This window comes from Mesoplodon bidens (assembly GCF_964165515.1).
Source record: "Mesoplodon bidens genome assembly, chromosome: 11".
NCBI classification, from domain to species: Eukaryota; Metazoa; Chordata; class Mammalia; order Artiodactyla; family Ziphiidae; genus Mesoplodon; species Mesoplodon bidens.
Genome location: NC_138167.1, coordinates 46,739,789 through 46,765,167, shown reverse-complemented (window position 1 = coordinate 46,765,167; position 25,379 = coordinate 46,739,789). Strand labels below are relative to the sequence as shown.

Below are 25,379 nucleotides of genomic sequence, written 5' to 3'. Positions count from 1 at the left end.
AGCCGCTGAGCCCGCGTCCGGCCCCGCGCCCCAGGACCCGCCGCCGGTTGCCGGGTTCCCGAATCCCCCTCAGGTGGGTCTCCGATCCCCTCTCCTTTGGCTGCGGGACTCCCCAGCGCCCCGAAGCCGGGACTTTCCTCCCCTCTAGCTTTCCCCAGCTTCTGGGGCGGCTCAGTGGCTGGGGAGGGGGGCGGGGGCCGAATAGGGGATCTGGCTGCGTCGAGAAGCTAGAACGGGGTGGGGGGGGGCGTCCGGGGCGGGGACAGCTCGCTGTCAGAGGGAACCGCGCCCCCATCTCTGTGCAGCCACCTCGGGTTGCCCTCTGCCCCCACCCCACCCCCACCCCAAACATGCACACATACAGCCTGCGCTGTTCAGAGAACCGGAGACGCCCGCAGGTGAGGATTCAGGTGGGCCCCTCCCCACCCCCCTCTGGGGTTTCTGGCCCAGGTCTAGCTCATGGGGGCGAAAGTCCAGGCCTGGGGACACCCTTGACCGGGAACTCTTGACCCCGGGTTCGCCCATTTGGGGGAGTTTTCGTCTCCAGGATGGGTGGACATTCCCGTCCCAGAGTGACCCCACATCTGGAGGAAACTCCTGTGCCTGCCTGTGGGAGCACTGGGACTTCCCTCTCACCCTCGGGTGACTGCATCTGGGGTCTCCCCTGGCCTGGGAGTCTTCCCTGGGAGAGCATTCTCTTGGCCTACGCTGACGCCCAAAGCCCTGCATTTGGAGGGACCCTCTTCTGAGAGTGTGTCCCCCAGCCAGCCACCTCTGGTCTTGCACACCAGAGACAGTGACCTCTGGAGATGGGGATGGACACATCTGGAGGGATGCTGTGTGTACTCTCATCCCAGGACCATGACAGACTCCCCCACCCCCTTCCCCCAGGATCCCCTCGGCCAGGATGGAACTGAAGGCTGAAGAGGAGGAGGTGGGTGGCGTCCAGCCGGTGAGCATCCAGGCCTTCGCCAGCAGCTCCACGTTGCACGGCCTGGCCCACATCTTCTCCTACGAGCGGCTGTCTCTGAAGCGGGCGCTCTGGGCCCTCTGCTTCCTGGGCTCACTGGCTGTGCTGCTGTGTGTGTGCACCGAGCGCGTGCAGTACTACTTCCACTATCACCACGTCACCAAGCTCGACGAGGTGGCTGCCTCCCAGCTCACCTTCCCTGCTGTCACGCTGTGCAACCTCAACGAGTTCCGCTTTAGCCAAGTCTCCAAGAACGACCTGTACCACGCTGGGGAGCTGCTGGCTCTGCTCAACAACAGGTGGGAGGTTCCCACCCATCCCGGCCGCCAGACCCCCTGTCAGGGTACTTCCTCTCTAAGCCACCATACAGCCCATACCACCCTGCCCTCCAGACCCCCAAACCTGCCACTCACAGCAAAGAGATCGGGGTACTGCCAAGCACTCAATTAGGGGCACCCAATCTCTGATCCCAGCTGTGAGACATGGCCACATTCCCTGGAGTGATCTTTGCCCACCCTCCCGCCACTATGTCTCGATATTCTCCTCCCTTGTGGGATCTGGGCATACCATCTTTAAAGGGTAGAAACTATGGTATAAAAGCCATAGTTCCTGCCCTGATCTCTCTGCCCATCCATGCTTACCCATGTGCTCAGATGCCCAGCCCCTGGGCAGCCACTGCCATCCTCTGCCTTCTCAGACCCCACGGGGCAGATCCTCTAGACACGCCCAGCTCTCCTTTCATGCCTCTGTCCAGGGCTGGATGCTGCCCTCCCCCCAAGGTTGGACATGGGACACCGGAGGCCAGATGGAGGCAGGAACCGAAGGTCCTGCCGATCCATGCACTGCTCACACCCCACCCCCACCCCACCCTGCTCCAGGTATGAGATACCAGACACACAGATGGCAGATGAAAAGCAGCTGGAGATACTGCAGGACAAGGCCAACTTCCGCAGCTTCAAGCCCAAGCCCTTCAACATGCGCGAGTTCTACGACCGTGCGGGGCACGACATTCGAGACATGCTGCTCTCCTGCCACTTCCGGGGGGAGGTCTGCAGCGCTGAGGACTTCAAGGTGGTGAGTGAGCCCCCTGGCTGGTGTGGGGCATGAGTCAGCCAGCCCCTAGAGGAGGAGGAGACTAGGAGCGGGCGGGCCTCTGGGGAGGAAGTTGTGTGTCCCTAGGGTTTGCTTCTGGCAGGGGGGGTACTTTGTTCAGCTCAGGGACGAATTTGCTCTTTGTGAGGGCCTCGGCTTCAGCCTTGTGTCCATGATGGCAGGAAAGAGAGCCTATAGTGTGCTCGCACGCACACACACACACACACACACAGCCTGGCAGGTCCCCTGACCCCATCAAGCTTACCTTCTGGGCCACAGGTGTCAGAGCTGGGGGTGGTGATGGGTAAGCTGCAGCCTTGTTACTCAAAATGAGGTCCGAGGACCATCATCTGGGACCATGAAAGAAATGTAGGACTTTGCCACCCCACTTCCCAGACCTACTGAATCAGAACCTGCAGTTTAACAAAATCCTCAAGTAGTTTGAATTAAAGTCTGAGAAGCACCATGAAACATGGGAAGTAAGGGAAGTTTTTTCTTAAAAAACTGGACAGGTAATTCTCTCTGTGCCACCCGTCCCCTACCCCAGCCATTTTACACACACACACACACACACACACACACACACTCTGTCTGATTGGGTTCCCCCCTTGCCAACCCACAGAGTCAGGGTCTGAGGATGAAGAGATGACTTGGGGTACACAGTCATGGCTGAATTGGAGACTGCTTCTTAAAATGGAGGTGCCCCACAGATACTCATACCCTCCACACACAGATGGGGCTGCCTCAAAGCCAGCACCCCAGGGAGGGTTAAGGGAACTGACTGGCATCTCATGTGCCAGGTGATCATGGGCAAGTCATACAGGTTCCTGGGGAGTTAGAAACAGGCAGGGACTGTGGAAAGGGGCCAGAGGACCTGGAGCCATGTATGCAAAAGTATACCAAATGTGAGGGTGATGCTTGGAACTCTTCCAAATGCTTTCTAGACTGTCCTTCAATCCCCTGGATGAAGAGTCATATTATCTCTATTTAACAAGCTGAGACACAGAGGTAGAATGAGTTGCCCGAGCTCACAGAGCTGGTTAGTGACAGACTCAGCATTAGAACTCATGTCTCATTCAGTCCCAACGCAGTGTGCTCTTTGTGTTAATATTGCTGACCCTGGAGTCGTCGTGTCCACTTCCAGTTCTGGCAATTGCTCTTGAAAACCCCGGCTCCCCTAGGACCCTTTTTCTGTCCATGCCTGCCCCCAGTTCTCCACTCTCAGATCCTCCCCTTTTCTCCCACACTTGCTTACTGCCTCCCTAGCATTATGGGAGCATGAACTGCATTTGTTTGTGTAGAAAGGTTGGAACCACAGTTATGCTTGTTTCCTCCTGCTGAAGTTACACACGACTTCCCAATCTCTTTAAGCCTTTATCTGAGACGAGTGTCATGGGCCTCTGTCAATACTGCTGGACAAAGTTTACATGACCACAGTCCTTGCTGAGCCAAGCTCATAGGGAGCTTAGCATGATGCAAGAACCATTTCCTTCCCACTTTTCCTTCCTCAAAACAGGAGAGTGCTGGATTCCCCAGGGCCCAAGACCAAAGGGCTCCCAGGCTCACCAACTATATTCCCAAGGGTAGTAGAACTGTAATTGACGGTGGAAGTGAAAGCCAGAGCCCTCCTCCTCTGCAACATACCCCACACACAAGCAGAAGGAACCATCAAGAAAGACAGAGAAAACGCATTAGATTGAATGGTTTGTAGTGTTTGGATGAGGAAGGGAATTGCTTGGCTCGACCTGGGAAGGTGCTAAGGAACAAAGTGGAGTTCGTAGAAAGTATACAGTATACAGTATACAGTATACAGTATAAAGTATACATCTGTCCCTCACGTCCAGAAAGATTCCAAGTGGTGATGCTAAGATATGTTTAGTTCATGGAAATGGAGACCCTGAAATGTGATTGGTCCGTGTTGTCTGAGGGGACAACCCTCCACAGTCAGATGGAGATATGATTGGTTCACAAAGTTCTGGAGCAGTGTGAGTTCTTTCTCTTGCTGGGGGAGAAATACATGGCTAGGATCCCACAGGCCCAACACTGGCACTTCTTGGTTCTGGGTTGTCAGGGACCAGGTTTTTGCTGTCTCTGAGCCCATGTCAAAGGCCTGACCCTGAATGTAGCTGGACCCAAACCTCTCAGACCTTCCTTCTGCCCTCTCAGGTTGACCTCAACAGCCCCTTTCTACTCTGCCCATAAGAGATGTCCCTACACAGATGGGAGTCTCACTGTGAGTCCATGTCTGACATCTCCCTGGTGGAGAAGAAGAACGCTGGCACTCTCCTCCAGCTCCCTGGTCCTAAGGGGCACAGATACCCCTTGCCTGGTGCTCCACCTTCTCCCTCCTCTCCCTGGTCCCATAGCTAACATCTGCCTCTCCATCCTTGCTGGTCTCTGCTAGGACACGAGGCGTGTGTCTAGCCCCTGGACAGATGAGGCACTGACAGAAAACATCTCTCTCTCAGGTCAGAGCTTAGGGGAGACCATCTTGGCATCTTCTGCTGCCTTGAGAGCAGAGGTTCTCAACTGGGGGTCCGAGTCCAGCTCAAAGTGTTTGCAAAATAGAGCGTGCACAGGCACATGTGGACTCTTTTGTGGGTGATGCGATGATGGTCGCATCATCCAACGATAGGAACCTTGCTCCTGGAGGACAGTGCAGGTAGCATAGGAAGGGCATCCTCTGGTCCCTTAGACACCTCAGCTCCCATGGTGGGGGTCAGCAGCGACACGCATTTCCCCCAGATGTGCTTCTGAATCCAGCTGAACCTCAGGGGATGAACGTGGTCCAAGAGGTGTTTGGCCAGGTCCATCCGCCAGCTGTGGCTGAGTCAGCTTGGGAGAGTGGGGGGAACCTGGGCTAAATCTGGGAGAAACTGGTTTGAAAACCCTTTGGGACTGAAGAGGCAGAGGGCAATGGGTAGGGTGTCCCCCTAGTAGCCCAACTGGGTAGGCCTCAGTAGCTCTCTCCTGAGCTACCAAAAGAGCTACCAAAGACCCACCCACAGGCCCCCTCTTTCCTCCTCTTTTCCTTCTCGGTGGGGTGCTTGGTTGCCAGGGCAACAGGGTCTGAGGCTCCACTCTCCCACCCCGCTTTGAGGCCAGCCAGGCCAAGGCAGGAGAGGGGTTCCATGGAGGGGGCCCGGGGGTGCAGCTGTCTGCCGAAGCCTGGGTAGGGGTGGGGTGCTGGGGGGGTGAGCACAGTCGCAGCTGGTGCCAGCCTCCAGCTGCACCTTATGTGTCCCTGGCAGTGGGAGCTCCGATGTGGCTAGAATGCTGAACAGCACCAAGGGGAGGGGGCTGGCAGATGGTGGCCTAGTCTGCCCTATGCCACCCCCCCTCTTCCAGCTGAGTCCCAGAGCCTTTGCCTGGGGGAGAGAAGTGGGAATTCATTTCTGAACCCTGGAAGGGATGGAAGGGGAGGGCAGAGAATGGAAATCCTGGGGGTGGGTATGCAGTGGGGATAGAATTCTCTTGGGAGAGGGTGGAATTGGGGGACGAGGGATAGGAGGACAAGAGTCCAGGGGACCCTGGAGTGGGGGCAATCTCCCAGAGGAGAGGTGGGCAAAGAAATCCCCCCAAGGTTCTGGAGGTAGACAGGAATCTTCTGGAGCACCTAAGGAGGTGAGATGCTGATATAAAAGAAGGGTGATCCTGAGACCCAGAAGTTGGAGGGAGAGGTCATCTTAAACAAGAAGAGCCAGGGATGGCAGGTCCCAGGGAGAGCCAGGACTAGCCGTGGGAGCTTCCTTATCCCCAGGGCCGGCTCTGCCGCTTCACGGACACCCCTCATCACACCACCCCACAGCAGCTCAGACCTGGAGTCCCTGGGGAGGGCCCGACCTCACTACCTGGGTCTGTTCCCTCCAGCTAGGCAGGGAGTGGAGGGGCTGCTGAAGGGAAGGGCTGCCCACACTGCTACACACAGAGAAGAAAGGAGGGTTGGGGGCTACCCCACCCAGAAGCCCGGTGGTCTTTGTGTGGGGTTGTGGTGGGGTGTGGACGGGGGAGCATGCAGGGAGTGCAGAGGGACAGCAGAGGCTGGAGTGGAGAGGTTAGCTTGGGAGGAGGGGTACCCTGCCCTAGCCGCTCTTGGGTACCTCCTCGAGCCTTACCCTTCCCTTCTCTCCCTCCCTCCCTCCCTCCGAAGTGCCTGAGGTTGGAAGGAGGAGACTGGAGTAGAGCCAGTTGCCAGAATCCAGGGGACCCTGCGTTGGGGTCTCTCTCTCACACACACACACACACACCCCTCCCTCAGGTGACTCAGTTTCCTCTCTCACCTCCTCCCGCTCCTCCCCAATCCCTTGCCATTTCTGACTCTGCCCCTCTCCCAGACTGCTGTCAGCTAAGAGGCTACTCTCAGTTAACTGACCTCCGGCTGTTGGCTAAAGTAATAGGGAGTTGCTGTAAGTAAGCGGCTCTGGGGGCGGAGCCGGAAGTGGAGGGTGGGGAGGAGCAGTTCTTCGAAGCCTCGGGCTTTCTCCTGTCGCAGCCTGCGGAGAACTCCGTGGTAGGGCCGCCACTGCACCTGGTGTGCATCCAGGAAGCAGACGGGGTTCCTGCACAGAGGTCTGAACGTTTCTGCTGTGGGTGGAGCTGGATTGGGAGCATGCTTCAACTTTGTGGAAGGCAGTTTCAATTCCTGGGGGATGGTGAGGGAGACTGGAATAGTAGGCACGAGGGGCTGGGGGTGGGAGTGTCGAGCTCCGCTTGATTCCTTCCCGTCACCGACGGAGCCCCTTGGAAGTGCCAAGCCTCGCGCTGGGCACCAGGGGGCGGCGGTGAACAGGCGGAGCCTGTCCCTGCCCTCAGGGAGCTTCGAGCCACGTGCAGTTCTCCCGGGAGGCTCAGAGTGCAGGGTGGTACTAAGGGAAGCCGAAGGGCTTCGGAGCAGAGAATCACGTGCCAGGGATGAGAGGACCCTCCACATCTAGGTGGGGTCCTTCTAATCTCCCCAGCCCAGCTCAGCTATTCAGAAACGCCAGTTCTGGGAATTCCCTGGCCGTCCAGTGGTTAGGACGCCACGCTCTCACTGCCGAGGACCCGGGTTCAATCCCTGGATGGGGAACTAAGATCCCACAAGCCTTGCGGCGCAGCCTAAAAGAAAGAAAGAGAGAAACTTCAGTTCTACAGAATGTGTGGTGTCTCCCCCAGCCCAGCCTCTCCCAGCTGATGACCAGTCTAGTTCTCTCCAGCAAGGGTCATGGTCTTTGGTCAGGTTCCCGAGGCACAAGCCTTCCCTTACTGTATGTCTGTACCCTCTGGCTGAGAACCTTCTGGTCAAAACTCTGGCGTGGGGATTCTGGGAGGCAAAGCAGGGAAGGAGACAGCTCGAAAGAGAATGGAGCCTGGTTTGGGTGGAGGATGCGTCTGGGACTCCTGGGTTCTATTTTGGGCAGAGTTTCATCTGGCTCCATTTCTCAGCTTCTAGGCTCAATTTCCTGTGAGCAAAGGGGGTTGTAAATGGATTTTTAAATTATTCTTTGCCGAGGGGCAGCCTCTCCTTCAGCCTCTGGGCCACTCTGGCTAAGCCCCCCCGCTGGCCCATGTGTAGAATGGGTGTGCAGTACCGTTTCCTGGACACATGCATCAGACATCTTCCTCGTGGAAAATTTTAAAACAAACATGAAACGGCTGTGTAGTCACCTTGAGGGAAAGTTCCCTTACGAAGCTCTAAGGACAGAGACTCTCACTCCAGGCTCTCTAAGGCCACTCCTGAGGGAGAGGGAGGGCAAGTTGTGATTTTTCTGAGCTCCTATGAATTCTTGGAAAGAAAACCCTTTCCCACTCCTCTCGTCTGCACCCCCTCCATGTGGTTGACAGTCCTGGAGGCCTGGGAGGTTGGGCTGTGTAGCTGAGTATCGAGTGTCTCTGATTGGTGGGTCGGCTCTTCGTGCCTGGCTGGGAACGTCCCTCGGGGAGAGACTGCTGCAGTGGCCTTGACCATGGAGAGCAGCCAACTCAGGCTTCCTCACCACACACTGCACGTGTGCCCCAGGTGTGCAAGCACACGTGCACCTCCCCGTGCATGTCTGAGGGTGGGAGAATGCGGACGTGGACTAGGGTGTGACGTGGACAGGGATGGGTGTGCACAGGGGCACACACAGCTCTCTTCATGTGTCTGCAGGAGAGAGCTCATGTGCCCACGAACCTCTGGCCCCATGCAGAGCACATACCCGCCAAATTAATCTTCTCTTTCTGTCACGCTTTGCAGTTTACAAATTCCCTTTACTTTAGCTCCTGTGATCCTCATAATTCTGGGAGGCAGGAAGATATTAATATCTTCATTTGAAAGATGAGGAAACTGAGGCTCAGAGGTGTTACATGACTTGCCTGAGGCCACACAACCAGTAAATGACAGAGTGGGTGCCTTGACCTCAGATCTTCTAAGCCTGGGTTCTTCGTGCGTGACTGTAGGAGCAGGGATGTGTGGTGGAGGAGGGTGCCCGGCTCCCCAGCTGCCCATGCTCTGTAAAGAGGTGGTATGATGAGGCAGGAAGTGGGGAAAAAAGGATGCAAAAGAGAAGAACCCCAGCCTCAGTTTGAGTACACCATCTTGTAACTTCTCTGCCTCTTCAGTGCACCATTTAGCCAAGTCCCCACCTTAGATGGACCCACCACTGGCTTCCTCAGCCACACTCTACCAAAGGAAGTCACACGGCTTGGAATCACATTGTGTTTATGATCAACATGCCAGTGCTGCCCTGGCAACCCCACTGTGTTTTCCCGTCAACTTGCTCTCCCCACTGATTACTGTAAATTTTTCTACGCCTCTCAAACCACCACCCTTCCTAGCCCTCCTCTCACCCTCAGCAGATGACCTCACCTCCCACTTTACAGAGAAGATAGAAGTCTCAGACAAGACCTCCCCGCTCCTCTGGGTACCTGCCCCCAGAGGGGAACATCCATCTTCTCTAGGCTGAAATCTCAACCTATTCTTACCATCGGATCTCCTTCTATCTTTATGGGAATTTTACCTTAAAGATTCTGCCTCTCCCTCCTTTGTAGTAGGTCTCTCCCTCTCCAGTGGAACCTTCTGACTGACACTGAAACATGCTTAAGATTCTCCCATCTTAAAATGTATAGCTATAGGGACTTCCCTGGTGGCGCAGCAGTTAAGAACCCATCCGCCCTGCCGGCCTGGACCAACTGCGCGGAGGCACTTGGCCATGTGGAAATGCCTGATTTTGTTCCCTGCACGCAGAGGAGACACAGCTATTGAAATCTTACTGGGTAAATTCCCAGGTCCTGTGAAGTTCATAGATAAGAATCAGCCCAAGTCCACTTTAAGGGATTTACCATGACATTGAGAAGAAAAGACCGGGCTTCTAAAAAAAAGAACCCGCCTGCCAATGCAGGAGACACAGGTTCGAGCCCTGCTTCAGGAAGATCCCACATGCCATGGAGCAACTAAGCCCGCGCACCACAACTACTGAGCCTGTGCTCTAGAGCCTGCGAGCCACAACTACTGAGCACCACAAATACTGAAGCCCATGAGCCTAGAGCCCGTGCTCCGCAACAAGAGAAGCCACCACGATGAGAAGCCCGTGCACCACAATGAAGAGTAGCTCCCGCTCGCCGCAACTAGAGAAAGCCCGCGCACAGCAATGAAGACCCAACGCAGCCAAAGATAAATAAAAAATTTTTTAAATGTATAGCTATAATGACAGCTAATATTTATTTACTTACTATGTACCAGGCTTTAGGTTAAGATAAAACCCAATAAACAAACGTCTCTCAACTCCACAGCCCCCTCCAGCTCCCACAGTACCTGTTTCTTTTCACAGACAAAATTCTTAAAATTGATGTATAGATTCCACTGTCTCCATTTTTTTCTCATCTCCATCTCACTCTCTAATCCACTCGGGCTGCCTTCCTCCCCCGGCCCCAGCACTCCACCAAAATGGTTCTCGCTAAGGCCGCTAGTGACCTCCATATTTCCAAAACCCACAACCATTTTTTATCCTTGATGTCTCAGAATCATTCAAAATGGTTGACCACCACCTCTGTTTTGCACTATTCTCTTTCCTAACAACGGTACTCTCCTGATTTTCCTCCTTTGTGTAGCCACTCCTGCCTCTGTACCAGTTCATGCTCTTCCACTTGGCCATTAAATGTTGGCACTGCTCAAGTCTCAATCCCAAGCTTTCCTCTTCTCTTAAATTGTGTGGCTATGATTTAATGGAACAGCTTGATGAATTTTTCATTAGTATATTTTTACATTGGTGTATCTTACAATGTAATATTTTACATATTACATCAGTATGTATTTATACTGGTATAAAATTGTAAAACATTTCTAGTGTCCTGGAAAGTTCCTTCAGGCCCTTTCCTAGTCAACACTACCCCACAAGAATTAATCACATTCAGGCTTCTGTCAGTAGAGATAAGTTTCACCGGTTCTTGAACTTCCTAGACTATATGTATCCTCCATGCAGTGTATACATGTCTGTGTCTGTCTTTTTTTGCTCATGACTATGTCTGTGAGATTCAGTCTTGTTTTATATAGCAGTAGTTAATGCTTTTTCAATGCTGTGTAGTATTGCCTTATGTAAGTAGAGCACAATTTGTTTATCCATTCTACTCTTTTTTTTTTTTTTTTTTTTTGCGGTTTGCGGGCCTCTCACTCTTGTGGCCTCTCCCGTTGTGGAGCACAGGCTCCGGATGCACAGGCTCAGCGGCCATGGCTCACGGGCCCAGCCGCTCCGCAGCATGTGGGATCTTCCCGGACCGGGGCATGAACCTGTGTCCCCTGCATCGGCACGCGGACTCTCAACCACTGCGCCACCAGGGAAGCCCCATTCTACTCTTGCTAGACATTTGGGTTGTTACTAGTTTGGGGCTATTATAAATAAATCTACTGTGAACATCCCTGTTCATGTCTTTGGGTTGCCATATGCACTCATTTCTCTTGGGTATATAACTAGGAGCTGTGGTTAAGTCATAGGTTAGGATTCCGTTTAGCTTGGGTGGATTCTGCCATATCAGGCCATTTTTCTTTCTATCGTTTCTAAAAAAACTTTATATTCTATTCCTGAGCAGTCTCATCTTCACTCGTGATTTCAATTACCATCTACACACCGACAACTGCCAAATGTCTGTCTCAGCCCGGCTCTCTCCTCTTAGCATCAGTTCAGTGGCCAATTTCCCACTTAACATCTCCACTTGGATCTCCCCAAGTCTCTAAGAAACCAGCATGTGCCAAACCGAATTCATCATCTTAGCTCCCAAACTAGTCCTGTACTTGTGTTCCTGATCTAGTGAGCCATTCACCCACTTATGCAAACTAGAAGCCATTCCTGACACTCCATCTCCCTCGCCGCCCTTACCAGGTCTGCCAGTGTTGACTCCCAAACATCTCCACTCCATCCCCCTGTTCCAGGCCACCCCACTGCTCCATGTCTCACCTAGACTGCTGCAGTGGCTTCCTAACAGGACTTCTAGAATCCCTTGGGCTCCTCCAGAGTGGTCTCTTCAAAACACTGCTCTGATCACTTGAAATCCTTCCATGGGGAATGGGACCAGAATCTTTACCCAGCCTTCAAGGCCCTAAGGGCCTGCTCTCCGGCTATATCCTCCTCTTCTCAGCTCTCTCCTCTCGGAGCCTTTGCACTGACTCTGTTCTCTGGAATACCGCCCGCCCCCCAACACATACACACACAGACCTTTACCTAATCACTGCTCCTTATTCTTTAGATTGCAATTCAAACATCACTTTCTCAGAGAAACCTTCCTCAGTTTCCAGTCTGGTTCAGATACCCCTGTCATTCACCTCCATGGAACCATATTATTTTTTTCATAGTACTTATCATAGTTTGCAATTAAATATTTATTTTTGTGATTTTAAAAACTCTCCCCCATTAGATAATAAGCTCCACAAGGACCCAGTCCCTTATCTGTTCTCCACGTGTCCTCAGCACATGGATACTCAGGAAATATTTGATGGGTAAATGAAAGAATGGAGAAGAAGGAAGGGATGGATTTAGAGAGGGATGACCTACTTCCAGTCTCAAGCCTACTACTTGCTCTCCACGAGACTTGAACAGGTCATTGTGCCTCAGTTTCCTCATTTGTCAAATGGGGTGAAATTACTCAAACCTGCTTATTTTGCTGGGTTGTATACGAATCCCCTGAGGCATCAGTTGAAAAGCAGGAGACATTCCACAGATGTGAGGGGTGACCGGAGTTCAGAAAGAGATGTGGAGAAAGTCAGAAAGCACTGGGTGGCCACACACAGCTTAAGAGACGTACTGGTAGGGGTCGCATCTTTGGATAGAGGGTTCAAAATTGTGTTGTTCTGCGGGCGTGTCTGCTTGGGTACTTCTCCTCTGTGTATGCTCTGGGGTCTGTGTGTGCTGCTTGATCCTTTCCTCACCTCCCCACTACTGTGAAAAATGTGGATTTGTCTACTAGATCGAGATGAGGAGGAGAGAATGTTAGAGGATGGAGGAGGGAGGAAGTGCAGTTGGTGTGTGTGTGTGTGTGTGTGTGTGTCTTCATTGCCCACAAGAGGGCTGTGTGTCTGTGTGTAGTGCTGTGTAGGTGTGCAGTGTAGGTCTTTGTGTCCGTGCGGGGAAGAAGTGTCCAGCCACACCAGATTTGCTGTCCTCTGAAGTTGCTCCGTGTGTGCACACCCTACTCTCTGCTGAAGCACCCGGAGCTTCCCAGCCTTAGTTTCTTCCCTCTGGAAGTCCAATCTACTTCCTCTTCCAGAAAGGCTGCAAGAGGGGAACGATGCCCTCTAGTGGGTATGGGGATGCATGCTGCAGCTTTCTCAGCCCAAGCCTCAACCTAGGCTGGCCCACCTCCAACCCAAGTCTGGAACTCACCTCTGAAACGCATCCTGGGGATGCACAAAGCCCTCCAAAAGCTGAGGTCCCGCAGGCAGGAAGAAAATGCACATGGGACAGGAAACAAAAGAAGAACCCACGAATTCATACAGGAGAAGCCTGAGGACAACAGCTGAAGGTGGGAGGTCTCTCCTCATCTCTGCAGTGATTTATCTCTGTTTCCTATTTCTCCACGTGGCCCCAGGGTCCTGCTCTTTTTTTTTTTTTTTTGCTGCGCGGGCTTTCTCTAGTAGCAGGGGCTACTCTTCATTGAGGTGCGCGGGCTTCACATTGCAGTGGCTTCTCTTGTTGCAGAGCACGGGCTCTAGGTGCACAGGCTTCAGTAGTTGTGGTTCACGGGCTTAGTTGCTCCGCAGCATGTGGGATCTTCCCTGACCAGGGCTTGAACCTGTGTCCCCTGCATTGGCAGGCAGATTCTTAACCACTGTGCCACCAGGGAAGCCCCAGGTCCTGCTCTTTCATTCTCACAGTCCCTGTCCTTAAGGAGCTACTGATCACTACTCATGCTTGAAGGGACTTGAGCAGAACTGGACCCTTCAGTCTGTTCCCTGAGTGGGCACTAACTATGCCCTGTGGAGTCAGGGAAGGCTTCTCGGAGGAGGCAACCTGTGAGTAGGGTCTTGAAAAATGAGTAGAAATTCTCCAGGTGGAGTCCAGGGAAGGCATGGAACTGTGGATGAGCCTCGTGTGTCTGTGGAATAGGAGAAGGACATAGTGGCTGGATGCTGGACCCTGGACTAGGTAAGGTGGAGGGGTGGAGGGGTGGAGAGGTGAGGCTGGAGGGTGACTTGCCAAGGCCGTGTAGGTCCGGGGTGGCGGGGGTTGAATTTTACCAAGAGGCACTGGGGAGTGAGAGAAGGTCTTTATGCGGAAGGGTGGTCGGAATTACATAGCATGGACTAAAGGTGGGGAGAAACTGCAGGGAGGCAGGGAGTTAGGGAGACCAGCTGGGAGGCGGTTGTTTAGGTAAAAGGGTGGGAGACCAGTCTGAGGGCAATGGCATAAGGATGGAGAGGGACCAGATCTCAAAGGCTGCTCTTCTTCCGGGGCCTCTGTGTCCCTGTCAGCAAAGCTGAGGCCAGAGGTGGTCCCACATCAGCCAGTTCTGCTAGAACCTGGCACCCTGCCTGCCATCCCCAACACACTCCAGGCTCTCTGCGTGCAAACAGAGGAGGGAAGACATGTGGGAGCAGAGAGGGGGGAGGGAAAGGGGGGCAGGAGCCTGGGGCTGTGGGATGGTTAAGGAATGGAAAGGCCCAAGTAGACTTGTCCGACCCCCACTGGTCCTCTGGCTCTGTGGAGGAAGGGTTAATAGTTTCCCCTCCTTCCCTCCCCTCCTCTCCTCCCCTCAGGTCACCTTCTAGGCCCTGGAGACTTGGCTGGTGGCTCAAGTTCCTCAACCAGTGGCCCTGAGTAATCAGAGCACACAGAGGGGCCAGGGGCCTGGGGGCAGGGACTGATCAACTGGGAGCAAGAGGGGCCTCAGAGACTGAGGGGCTGGGGGTATCTGTGAGGCTGAGGGTTTGGGGGTACCCCAGGTTATTCCCAGCACTTTCCACTTGACCCAGGACCCTGTCCCAGTTCTGAGCTCAGTTTCTTCCACCCACCAGAAAAGAATTCCTCCACCTGCTCTCCTGGACTGTTAGGGGATGGGCAAGCTGGGAGGGGGAGCGGTGATCTGCCAGGAAGCTTTTCAGCTGCAAGAGACAGGGTCCCTCCCCCCGGTGCCAGGAACTGGCCGTAAGTGAGTCTGTGGTCAGTGAGAGACCTCTGCTAATGGAACCTGGGCTGGCCCCCAAGCCACAGAAGGGAGTGCAGCTCAGCGTGGTGGTGGTGGGGTGCTGACTGAAGTAGAGTGGGGGGGGTCAGGGGAGGGAGGGGAGGATCAATGCCGTCAGGGATGGCTGGAGGGAAACCAGATGTCAAGGGAGAGAGTAGGGGTTCGGGACAACCAGGGGTTCAGGAAGTAACTGAAAGTAAATTGTGGTCAGCCCAGTGATCAGAAGGGAACTGAGGACCAGAGGAATAATTAGAGGGGAACTGCAGTGTAAGGGTGTATGGGGAGAACTGGGGGGCTCCATAAAATAATTGGGGAGATTCCAAGTCAGGGGGAATTAGAGAAGAATGAGAGGTTAATTAGAGGTGCCGAGAGAGTGTGGGGCTCAGGTAACTCAGAAGAATGACTGGACCAGGTGGGAATGAGGGCAGAGGGCTCAGAATTGGGGTGGGAAGGCGAGGGGCAGGTGGACTGGAGGGTGAGAGGGAGCCTGAGTGTGTGTGTCTGGGGGGATGGGCAGAGACCTTGCTGGCCCACGTCACAGCAGTGAGAGCAGAGGACTCTGCTAGGTCCCACCTCCCCTGGAGCCCCCGGGCTTTTCCAGCGTTCCCACTCTGTCCTCGACCCTGTCTGTCCTGCTGGAGTTGGTGAGGCGGAAAGGGGCTCGGGCCCCGCTCCTCTCCATTGGCCTCCCTTTCCCACAGCCATCAATTATTCATCGGCTCAGACAGCCGCCTCCCCGACAGGGCAGGCTGGTCCTCCTCTCCTCTCTAAGCCCCTCCCCACCTCAGCCACACTGCCACAGAGGCCCTGGCAAGGGAGGACGGCCAGCCAGGCAGCAGAGACCTGGGAAGCGGACTGCCGGACCCTGCCTAGGATCACATCTCCTCCCCTGTTCTCCTGCCCATCTCCTGGTGCCAGGAAGCCCCTGGAGAAGATGCCCATCCAGATCTTCTGCTCTGTGTCATTCTCCTCTGGAGAGGAGACCCCAGGGCCCTTGGGAGATGTTTGGGGTCCCCACCAGCGGCAACAGCGGGACAACTCAGAATCAGAAGAGGAGGGAGAAGAGAAGGAAAAGGAGGCAGAGAGGAAGGGGGCCAGAGAGGGGGACTTACCGATGGACTTGATGGCCTTTGCCAACAGCTGCACCCTTCATGGAGCCAGCCACATCTTTGTGGAAGGGGGTCCAGGACCACGGCAGGCCCTGTGGGCAACGGCCTTTATCCTGGCACTGGGTGCCTTCTTGTGCCAGGTCGGGGATCGAGTTGCCTATTACCTCAGCTACCCACATGTGACTCTGCTAGATGAAGTGGCCACGACGGAGCTGGCTTTCCCGGCGGTCACCCTCTGCAACACCAATGCCGTGCGGCTGTCCCAGCTCAGCTACCCCGACTTGCTCTACCTGGCCCCCATGCTGGGGCTGGATGAAAGCGATGACCCCGGGGTGCCCCTTGCCCCACCAGGGCCCGAGGCCTTCTCTGGGGAGCCCTTTAACCTGCACCGCTTCTACAATCGCTCCTGCCACCGGCTGGAGGACATGCTGCTCTATTGCTCCTACTGCGGGGGGCCCTGTGGCCCTCACAACTTCTCAGTGGTGAGTGGGTGCCCAACAGTGTCTGCCATGGCTCACCCTGACCGTCACCTCCTGGGGCTGGTAACCATCCTGCCTCCCCCCCACCTCACCTGGACCACCCACCCTCTGTGAGAGAGGCCTGGCCAGAGCTTGCCTGGGAGCCCCAGGGTCTGCAGCTGGGCTCTATTTCCAGGGCTGTGCCAGTACTGCCCTCCCTGTTAGACTCTTGAAACACATAGTTGGTAATTAGTTGCTGCCCTGAGGCCCCTGGTGTCTCCCTGAATATCCTCCAGCATGTCCAGCCCTTTCCCAGACCTCTCTGCAATCCAGCAGGGTCAGCACCTTAATCTATCACTGAGGTCAGCCTTTGATCTGGTGGTGGGTGCCTATGCTTGGCCTTAACAATGTTGACTATCACCCCTGGACTGGAGCTGGGGCAGGTGCCCCCTGGTCTCTGGAGGTGCAAGAGAAGGGTGCGGAAGGGAGGCAGAGGGCTGGGGATATCCCCCCTCCACCCCAGCATGCCTGTCAGCAGCATCCTCATGTGGTCTTCCTGTGCTCCTCCTACAGTGTGTGTGTGTGTGTGTGTGTGTGTGTGTGTGTGTGTGTGTGTGGTGAGGGAGAATAACAGGCCTCCTCTAAATCCTCCCTACTCCCCCTCCAGCTCTAAGTGGCCAGGGACCCTCTTCCCAGGGGAAGCCCTCACTAGGAGAGTCTAAGGCCTTCCCTGCTGAGGGACCAAGCGGCACCCCATCCTTTCCCCAGTTCAGCTTCCAGTTCCGCCTGGCCCAACAGGTCCCCTTCTGTCCCCTACAAGTGCCAGATGCCAGGCCTTCCCTTCCCATACACCCATCTCTCAGTCCCCCACCTTTTCCCTAGTGCAGGGGCAGGTGGGTGTCATCATATCAGTGCATCTTGGACTGACTACAGACTGACAGGAACCTGGAGGTTTTGGCCACTGGGCCTCGGACAGGCCAGGAGGTAGAGGAACATGGACCAAGGAAGGGGTCAACCTGGCTTTCTCGGGATCTAAGGCTAGAGCAGGCACTTCTCAGGCAGCACCACCAGGTGGCAGCACAGCCCACCGGCCAGCAGCGCAGCCCTCTGAGCCAGCTCAAGGTTGCAGCTCCCAGCTGGCCTCAGCCACCAGGAGTCCCTCACATCCCCAGGCTATGGGGTGGGGGGAGGGTAGGCAGGGATGCGTGTCCAGCCTGGACCCTGTGGCTGAAAGCCACAAAGACTGGTAGTGAAGCTGGGGGATTAGGAGTTCTCTCTCTACCTCCTCTCTGGACTTCACCCACAAAACGGGGGATAGCACTAGTTTTCTTTCCCAGAGGGGGAAGGAGGAGGTTGTCCTCGGAAGGGGGAAGGGGGCAAAGACTCCACTGACTAGTAACCCCTACTGCCTCCCTGTTCCAGTCTAGCCTGACACTCCGCCTCTTTCTTTGGGCTGTGTCTGTATTCACCTCATGACTTGCTTGGGGGACTCTGTCACCATCTCTCAGTAGTTGAAGCACACTCACCCCATTTGTGGGAACCTGGAGGCATTCTGGGAAACTGTGGGGAAAGGGCCATAAAGAATAGGTTCACTTTTCTCTCTATGGCTATGTACTCAGGGCTGCAATAAGGGCTGCTCTGTGGCATGGAGTCAGGGGACTGCCCCCCCCAGAGCTGAGATCCCTTCTGCAGCCCTCATAGTTCTGCGCCAGCTTTGACGAACATGCCAGGTCCTGGATGTTCAGGTTCTGGTGATAAGGGAACAGTGATGGACATAAGGGGCTAATGGCAGAGGAAACTATAAAGCATAGCTTGGTCTTGGGGAGAGCAGGATTTCAGATGCCCGGGGTGAAATCCAGGAGAAGAGAAGAGAAGTCTTAGAAGGCCCTGGGCCTGAGGAGAGGGTCCCAAGGAGGGACCAGGCAGTGAGGGGCTCCAGATGATGGAGGTGTGTATGTTAGGGTCCCAGCGGGAAAAAGGTTAACACTTGGACAGTTTAGTCGAAAAGACTAACGGACTGTTTATAGAGTTGTGGGCAGAGTTAAGGAAACCAATGGGGGGGCCTGAGGCACCTAGAAATAGTGGGAAATTGTCATATTCAAGCTAAAGGAACACCAAGGGGCAGCAGTGCTATGCAGGGAGCCCCCTTGGCAGAATCTGTGGTCACGAAGGGTCTAAGCCACCTGAGAACACTTGCAGATAAATTCCCTGGTCTCTCCCTCCTTCTGTCCTCTGATACCTTACTGATACCTCCCATTGGTCAAACCCAACCCGAAGCCCATCCAGGTGGCAAAGGAGCACAGGCAGTGCACCCCACAGGGATCAGCCTTCCAGGGCACACAGCAGGGAAAAGGACAGAATGGGTGAGAAGGAGGACAAATGGAGAGTGGGCTGCTCAGGAGGGGTCATTCCTGAAGGGTGGAAACTCCACCAGTTGGAGGGTCTGGAGACAGTCCCTGGTGGGCAGAGGGTACTGGCAGGACCTTCAGGCTCTCCGCTCTTCTCCCACCAGGTCTTCACACGGTATGGAAAGTGCTACACATTCAACTCTGGCCGAGATGGGCGTCCCAGGCTGAAGACCATGAAGGGTGGGACGGGCAATGGGCTGGAGATCATGCTGGACATTCAGCAGGACGAGTACCTGCCCGTGTGGGGGGAGACTGGTATGTTGCCTCTCTCAGGGGGCCCCCCTCCCTGTGGCTCTGGGCCTCAGCCTCCGCTGGGGGGGCTCCTGGGCTCTACTGTGGGCCTGAGGCAGGGCGTGGGCTCTCCTTGCTTCCTCCCAGCATCTCGCCATCTCCACCTCCACTCTACCTGACTGCCACACTCACATTCCGCTGGCTCCCCCTTCCTGGCTCAGTTACTCTCCAAGGTAACCAGCCATCCCTTTCCATCCGTGGCCACCACTCACTCTATAAATAACTCCATCTCTTCTTGGGCTGCCTGCCGTCTGTCTGGTCTCAGGGGCCTTGGGACAGAGAGACGTGGGGGAGAAGGGAGAAAAGGAGGGGGAGAGATGGAGAGCCTCTGAGACAGTGAGAAATAATTTGAAACAGCGAGATGCGTAACTGAAGCCAGGTAAGAAAAGAAGTATGTAGGATTCAGGGGTCATCCGGGTAGCATGGGACTGGTGAACCCAGAAGGAGGCTGGGGATGGGCCAGGGGCCCTTGGACTAACTACCCTCCCCCAGTCTCAGTGTATGTTGCGGTTATCTCAGGAGAGGTAGGATTCCCCCAGCTCTGAAGGAGGTTAGGGAGTAAGAAGCCCTCCCAACACACACCCCTCTCATTCCCCTAGATGAGACGTCCTTCGAAGCGGGCATCAAAGTGCAGATCCACAGTCAGGATGAACCTCCCTTCATCGACCAGCTGGGCTTTGGTGTAGCCCCAGGGTTCCAGACCTTTGTGGCCTGTCAAGAGCAGCGGGTGAGAGGGCCACAGGAGGCCGGTCCCAGGGTGGGTGGTTGGAGGCTCATGATGGAGGTGGAGTGGTGGGCAACCAAAAATGGGAGGAACGGGGAAGTTGGGGCCTGGGTAGCCATCTGACTAGTCAGAGCATGAATGATCTAATGAATGGGATGCTCCGTAAACTCGGAGACCCTCAGAGGCTGCACAGGGAGAGGGGGCAGGACTCCTGAGTTCTGCATCATGTCAGACAAGTCCATCAAGGTGACTTGGGGAGAAGTCCCCACACCCCCCAGCTCCCCGGCTCTCCCAGCAGCTCATCTACCTGCCCCCGCCCTGGGGCACCTGCAAAGCTGTTACCATGGACTTGGATTTCTTCGACTCCTACAGCATTACCGCCTGCCGCATCGACTGTGAGACCCGCTACCTGGTGGAGAACTGTAACTGCCGCATGGTGCACATGCCAGGTCAGGCCCCAGAGTTCCAAACACGGTACTGGGCCCCTCAGCCTGCACTGCCTCTCACCAACACCCCATGCATGTTAACCTCCTGTCAACATGCAAGCCAGACCAGCTGGCTTCTCTCCACCCCAGTTCCAGCCCCAGTCCATACCCATATGGCTCTTGCCTCTCTGACCTCAATTCCTGCCTGGACCCATGGGGATGGGTCAGAAGGGTCCAGGGGGTATGGACTTTGGGGTAGGTCACTTCCAGGACAGACTGGGGGCTGACTATTCCTACCCTCCCACCCTCTCCCAGCTTCCAGCTTTTAGGCCTCTGGTACCACTAGTGTCACAAGACCCCTTTAATCTCCATCCTGTACCACTGTCTTTTCTCCTCTCTAGGGGATGCCCCATACTGCACTCCAGAGCAGTACAAGGAGTGTGCAGATCCTGCCCTGGGTGAGCGCCCCTGTCCCAGGGAAGTCTGCGGGAGGGAAGGAGGAGCTGCCAGCCATATGCATAGGGGTTTCAGAGCAAGCTCCCAGAAGCTTCAAATCACTCCTGGATCAGGCTTCACCTGAACTCTCCTGTGTCTGACTTTAGCAAGGCTGGGAATAGCATCTCTAGAGGCCCCTGTGGAAAATGAACAGGGGTCACCTGGGAGGGGTGGCCTTCACCTGCTCTCATCAGCACCTCAGCTGGTTGACCCTGGAGGGCCCTGAGAAAATGAGATATAGGATTAAGAAATATCCATGGAGAGGCTGGGTGAGGATCAGCGCAGGTGGGCACAGGGCCGAAGTGAAGGACAAGTCAGAAAAAGAGAAGGGGGCTCGGGCCTCCTTTGGGCAGGGCCAGGATGTGCGTGTCGGGAAGGTGCTGGCAGAAGGGCATCACTCAACTGGCACCTCTCACCTGGCTGGCACAGACTTCCTGGTGGAGAAGGACCAGGAGTACTGTCTGTGTGAAATGCCCTGCAACTTGACTCGCTATGGCAAGGAGCTGTCCATGGTCAAGATCCCCAGCAAAGCATCAGCCAAGTACCTGGCCAAGAAGTTCAACAAGTCTGAGCAGTACATAGGGTAAGGGCTCTGACTGTGAAGGGTAATGGGCGGGCGGGCTCTGATGGGGGTTGGCAGACAGGAGGAAACTGAGATAACATGGGTAAGGCAACCAAAGAGTCTGAGGTGGGCGTGGAGGGAAGATCAAGCCAGAACAAGCAGGAGAAGCAGCCCTTTCTCTTTCCTCCTCTCTTCATCCTCATTGCTGTAACGGATCACCTCACAATTGCTGGTGCGTGGAGCGTCTTTTCAATTACACCATCGCATTTAATCCTCACTCTAAAAGGCAGGTATCCACATCAGCATCTTGTTTTATAGATATTGGAGACTGAGATTCAGAGAGGATAACTTGCGAAGGTCACCCAGCTAGTAAGGGACAGAGATGTGACTTGATCTGAGGTCCTCTCCCAACCCCTTTGCAGGGAGAACATCCTGGTGCTGGACATTTTCTTTGAAGTCCTCAACTATGAGACCATTGAGCAGAAGAAGGCCTATGAGATTGCAGGACTCCTGGGTGAGCTGCTGATGGCACCTGTCCCCTTCCCGTGCCATGGGCGTGGTGTGACACGCTACCACCCGAAGCAGGCTGCTCACCTCCGTCCTACAGGGCCTCCTCCCCTGCCAGCCCCAGGGGCCTTCCCCTGTCCCAGTGAGCTCTGCCGCTCCCGCTGTGTCCTGACCCCACTGATCTCCCTGTGGGCCCCCCTGCAGGTGACATTGGAGGCCAGATGGGTCTGTTCATCGGGGCCAGCATCCTCACTGTGCTGGAGCTCTTCGACTACGCCTACGAGGTAAGTGGGGGCGGGGCGCCTGCACGGGGCCACGGGAGGGGCGGGGTTCAAGCCCGCCCATCCGCCCACCTCCCCTCTTCCCTCCCAGGTGATAAAACACAAGCTGTGCAGACGTGGGAAGTGCCAGAAGGAGGCCAAACGGAGCAGCGCGGACAAGGGCGTGGCCCTCAGCCTGGATGACGTCAAAAGACACGTGAGGGAGCGAGAGAGGGGCGCCCTCCTGCCCCATCCCTTCCCCGACCACCCCAGGACCACCCCCTTGCCACCTTTTCTCCTTTGCCTCCCCCATGCCCCAGCGGCACCTGTGGCCCTTACGATAACCAGTGCCTGTCCTGTGCCGTTCCCCCAGAACCCGTGTGAGAGCCTCCGGGGCCATCCTGCCGGGATGACGTATGCTGCCAACATCCTACCTCACCATCCGGCCCGAGGCACTTTTGAGGACTTTACCTGCTGAGCCCCGCAGGCTGCTGTACCAAAGGCTAGATGGGGAGGGCTAGGAGAGCAAGGGGGCCCCCAGCTGCCCCGCCCTGGGGACTCACTCCCCCCTCCAAGGCAGCCCCCCACTCCTGGGCAGTCCTTTCCTCTTGTCTGTGGTGAGGAAGGAGTCTTGACCGTAGAGTCCTCTCCCTGCCTCTATCCCATTCTTTTTTTTTTTTTTTTTTTTAACAAAACTAATCTAATACAGAAACTAAAAAGAGAGAACTGGGCGAGTGACCTCAGGCTGCCCCTCTCTGCTCCATGCTGCCTCCCACAGCTCCCAGCCTGAATTCTGTCTGTCTGGCTGTCTGTCATCTGAGTGTCCACCTACATTTTGCTGCCACCAGTCACCAAAGCCCCCTCCCAGTGGGGGGTGGAGGGGATCCTCGGGGTCTGGAACTTGGCCCCAAACCAGAGAATGTACCTTGAAGGGGAGGGCTAGTAGGGGGGGCTTCCCCAGCCTTAAGAGACCCTCTCAGCCCAGTGACCGCCCCCAACCCCAAGTCTCCAGGCAGGAACCCGAGTCGTGTCTGTTCCCTCCCCACCACCTCACACAGTGTGAAGTCTCTAGGGAGGTAGGGGTGGGGAATCCCCTGAAGAAGTGGCACTGGGGACAAGATGTGGCCCTGGTGCTGTAGGCCACATCCTGACACCTACAAGTTCACCGCCACCCCAGAGCTGCTGGAGAGAAATCCCAAGAGGCGGCCCTCCTCTGCCATCCCATAAAAGATTCAGCTGGTTGGCTTCCAGCTCAGGGAGAGGGGCACTGGTGCCTAACCTCACTGGTCCCTCTCCCAGGGGCCCCTGCAGAGGGCCACATCCATAAATTTTCTTATGGAACTCTCCCAACTCCTCTCCCGAAACGTCATTTGCTTCTCTCAACAACTTCACCTGCATTTTCTATTTCTATATGATACAGACTCTATATTGCTATATCTCTGTATATACTTTCCCCTGACTCTGTCTCTACTTCATCCCCTCTTGTCTCTAAGAACCACCCTCCCACCCCAAGTTCCCCTTCTGTGTTTCCACCCACTCCCTGGTCTCTGAATGCCTTCGCCTGTATAAAGAGTTGGATTCTCCCCTGGTGTCTGTACTGTGTACACACATCCCTCTAAGAAGCACAAGGAGACGACACGCGCATTGTAACCTTCGCACTGTCTCGGTGGCGACATAAAGGAAGCTGTGAATTACAAGCTCTGCCTCTTTCTGGCCTCACCTTCTCTCCCCAACCTGGGTACCCTTTGCCCTCCCTGCAGCCGTAACTTTCCCACCCCTGCTTCACCCGCCCCAATGTCCTTTGCCTAGCTGACTGTGGCCTCCCCATGGAAGGGGGTTGCTACAGAGAGAGCCCCTACCCATGGGATTGAGATCTGCAGAGACAGAGGGAGCTATGGGTTGATGACTTCTGCAGCTGAAGCAGCGGGGTGCTGACAGGCAGAGGCCGAGGTCTTCAGTCAGTGGCCTTTGCCTCCTTCTGGATGCCCAGGCCTCTTTGCTCACCTAATACCCAAGCCCCCCACTTACATTTTCTGGTAAGGTACAGTTTGGTAGTGGGAAGAAAGAGACAGGCCTAGAGGGGAAGCTGAAAGCTCTGCCGTTCTGTCCCTCCCTTCCTACCTTAAAGAGAAACCAGTGAGGTAGAGTACCTGCCGTGCCCCCTCCACCAGGCATTCCTCCCAGGCCAGAGCCCTGCCCTTTCACAGGCCTTCTCTGCCCAGCTGTCTCAGTCTCCAGCCCCAGAACAAGACCTGTGGCAGGTCACCTGTGCATTGGCCTGCAGTTGGAGAGTGAGGATATGGGATCTTTGGGAACTCTTGGCTCCTAGGAGTTCCTTAGAGATCAGACTTCTCCAGAGGGAAGCAGGAGCAAGGCCAAAGGGTGTGCTCCGGATGGAGAACAGCAGGCAGGGCTATGGGTGACGCATGCCTCTGGTCTAATAAACTGGGTTTTAACTATCTCCTCTTCAGTGTCATTCTTCTCTTATTTGAATAGTATTTAGGCCTTCCCACTAAGTGCTTAGAGCTGAGCTTGGCTTGGGGCCAAACAATCAGGGCAGGAGTAAGGCGGCGGGAGCAGGGTTACTCTGGTCTTCCTGGGATGGGACAGGCTGACCATCACACCAGGAATGGTTTGAACCACTGCGCAGGGAAAGAGGAAGAGGTCAAAGGCAACAAAGATCCCAAAGAGAAGTCCTAGCACAAAGGATTCTTTGGAGAGGGGTCAGGGTCAAACTTCAAAATAAATTTAGGGCTTCCCTGGTGGCGCAGTGGTTGAGAGTCTGACTGCTGATGCAGGGGACGCGGGTTCGTGCCCCGGTCCGGGAAGATCCCACATGCCGCGAAGCGGCTGGGCCCGTGAGCCATGGCCGCTGAGCCTGCGCGTCCGGAGCCTGCGCGTCCGGAGCCTGCGCGTCCGGAGCCTGTGCTCCGCAACGGGAAAGGCCACAACAGTGAGAGGCCCGCATACCGCCAAAAAAATAATAATAATAAATTTAAAATCTAGAAGCAGGTTAGGTTAAAGGTCACGGGGAAAGTTGGGTTTAAGTTCGAACGTGAGGTAGTTATTGAGGCATTTTTTCTATGGAATGAGCCCCGGACTATCAACCAGAAGATCTGGATTCTATGTTTCGACTTCTACTGCTAACTTGTTGGTTGACTTTGCCAAGTTATTTACTCTCTGAGTTCACCTCTCCTGTTTGTAAAATGGAGTAAACAGTGCGCACTCCTCTTCAGCGCGCTGGGCTGAGAGCAGGAAGAGAAAGAAAGGAAAAACAGCGCTTTGTAAAGTTAAACGCATTGCGCCAAGATGAAGCAGTTACTCCATCACCCTGAGCTGTGGTCCCCCTTTCCAGTTCCTTGTCTTCCTCCGTCGGCCTGGGGGCGCCCGCTCGCAAGGCCTCTCTATCCCAGAGCTCCTCTCCATGGTTTTCCCTCCCGGACCGTGA

The 25,379-nt window shown here is 55.2% G+C and overlaps 1 protein-coding gene across 4 annotated transcripts; it reads left to right on the top strand.

Moving 5' to 3' along the window:
- Positions 1–907: 907 nt before the first annotated feature.
- Positions 908–22,409, top strand: ASIC1 (acid sensing ion channel subunit 1; the record flags this gene model as incomplete). 4 transcript variants are annotated; one of them, XM_081248805.1, is made up of 11 exons in its annotated part: positions 908–1,269; positions 1,849–2,044; positions 18,772–18,922; positions 19,558–19,685; positions 19,981–20,131; positions 20,509–20,565; positions 21,032–21,185; positions 21,587–21,678; positions 21,876–21,955; positions 22,044–22,148; positions 22,305–22,409. In XM_081248805.1, 11 exons carry the CDS (start codon positions 908–910, stop codon positions 22,407–22,409), a joined length of 1,581 nt encoding a protein of 526 aa, XP_081104931.1. The 4 variants fall into 4 exon arrangements, with proteins under 4 accessions (XP_081104931.1, XP_081104930.1, XP_081104929.1 ...); XM_081248804.1 differs by having other exon boundaries at positions 19,978–20,131; XM_081248803.1 differs by lacking the exons at positions 908–1,269; positions 1,849–2,044 and adding an exon at positions 15,627–16,283.
- Between the last annotated feature and the right edge of the window lie 2,970 nt (positions 22,410–25,379).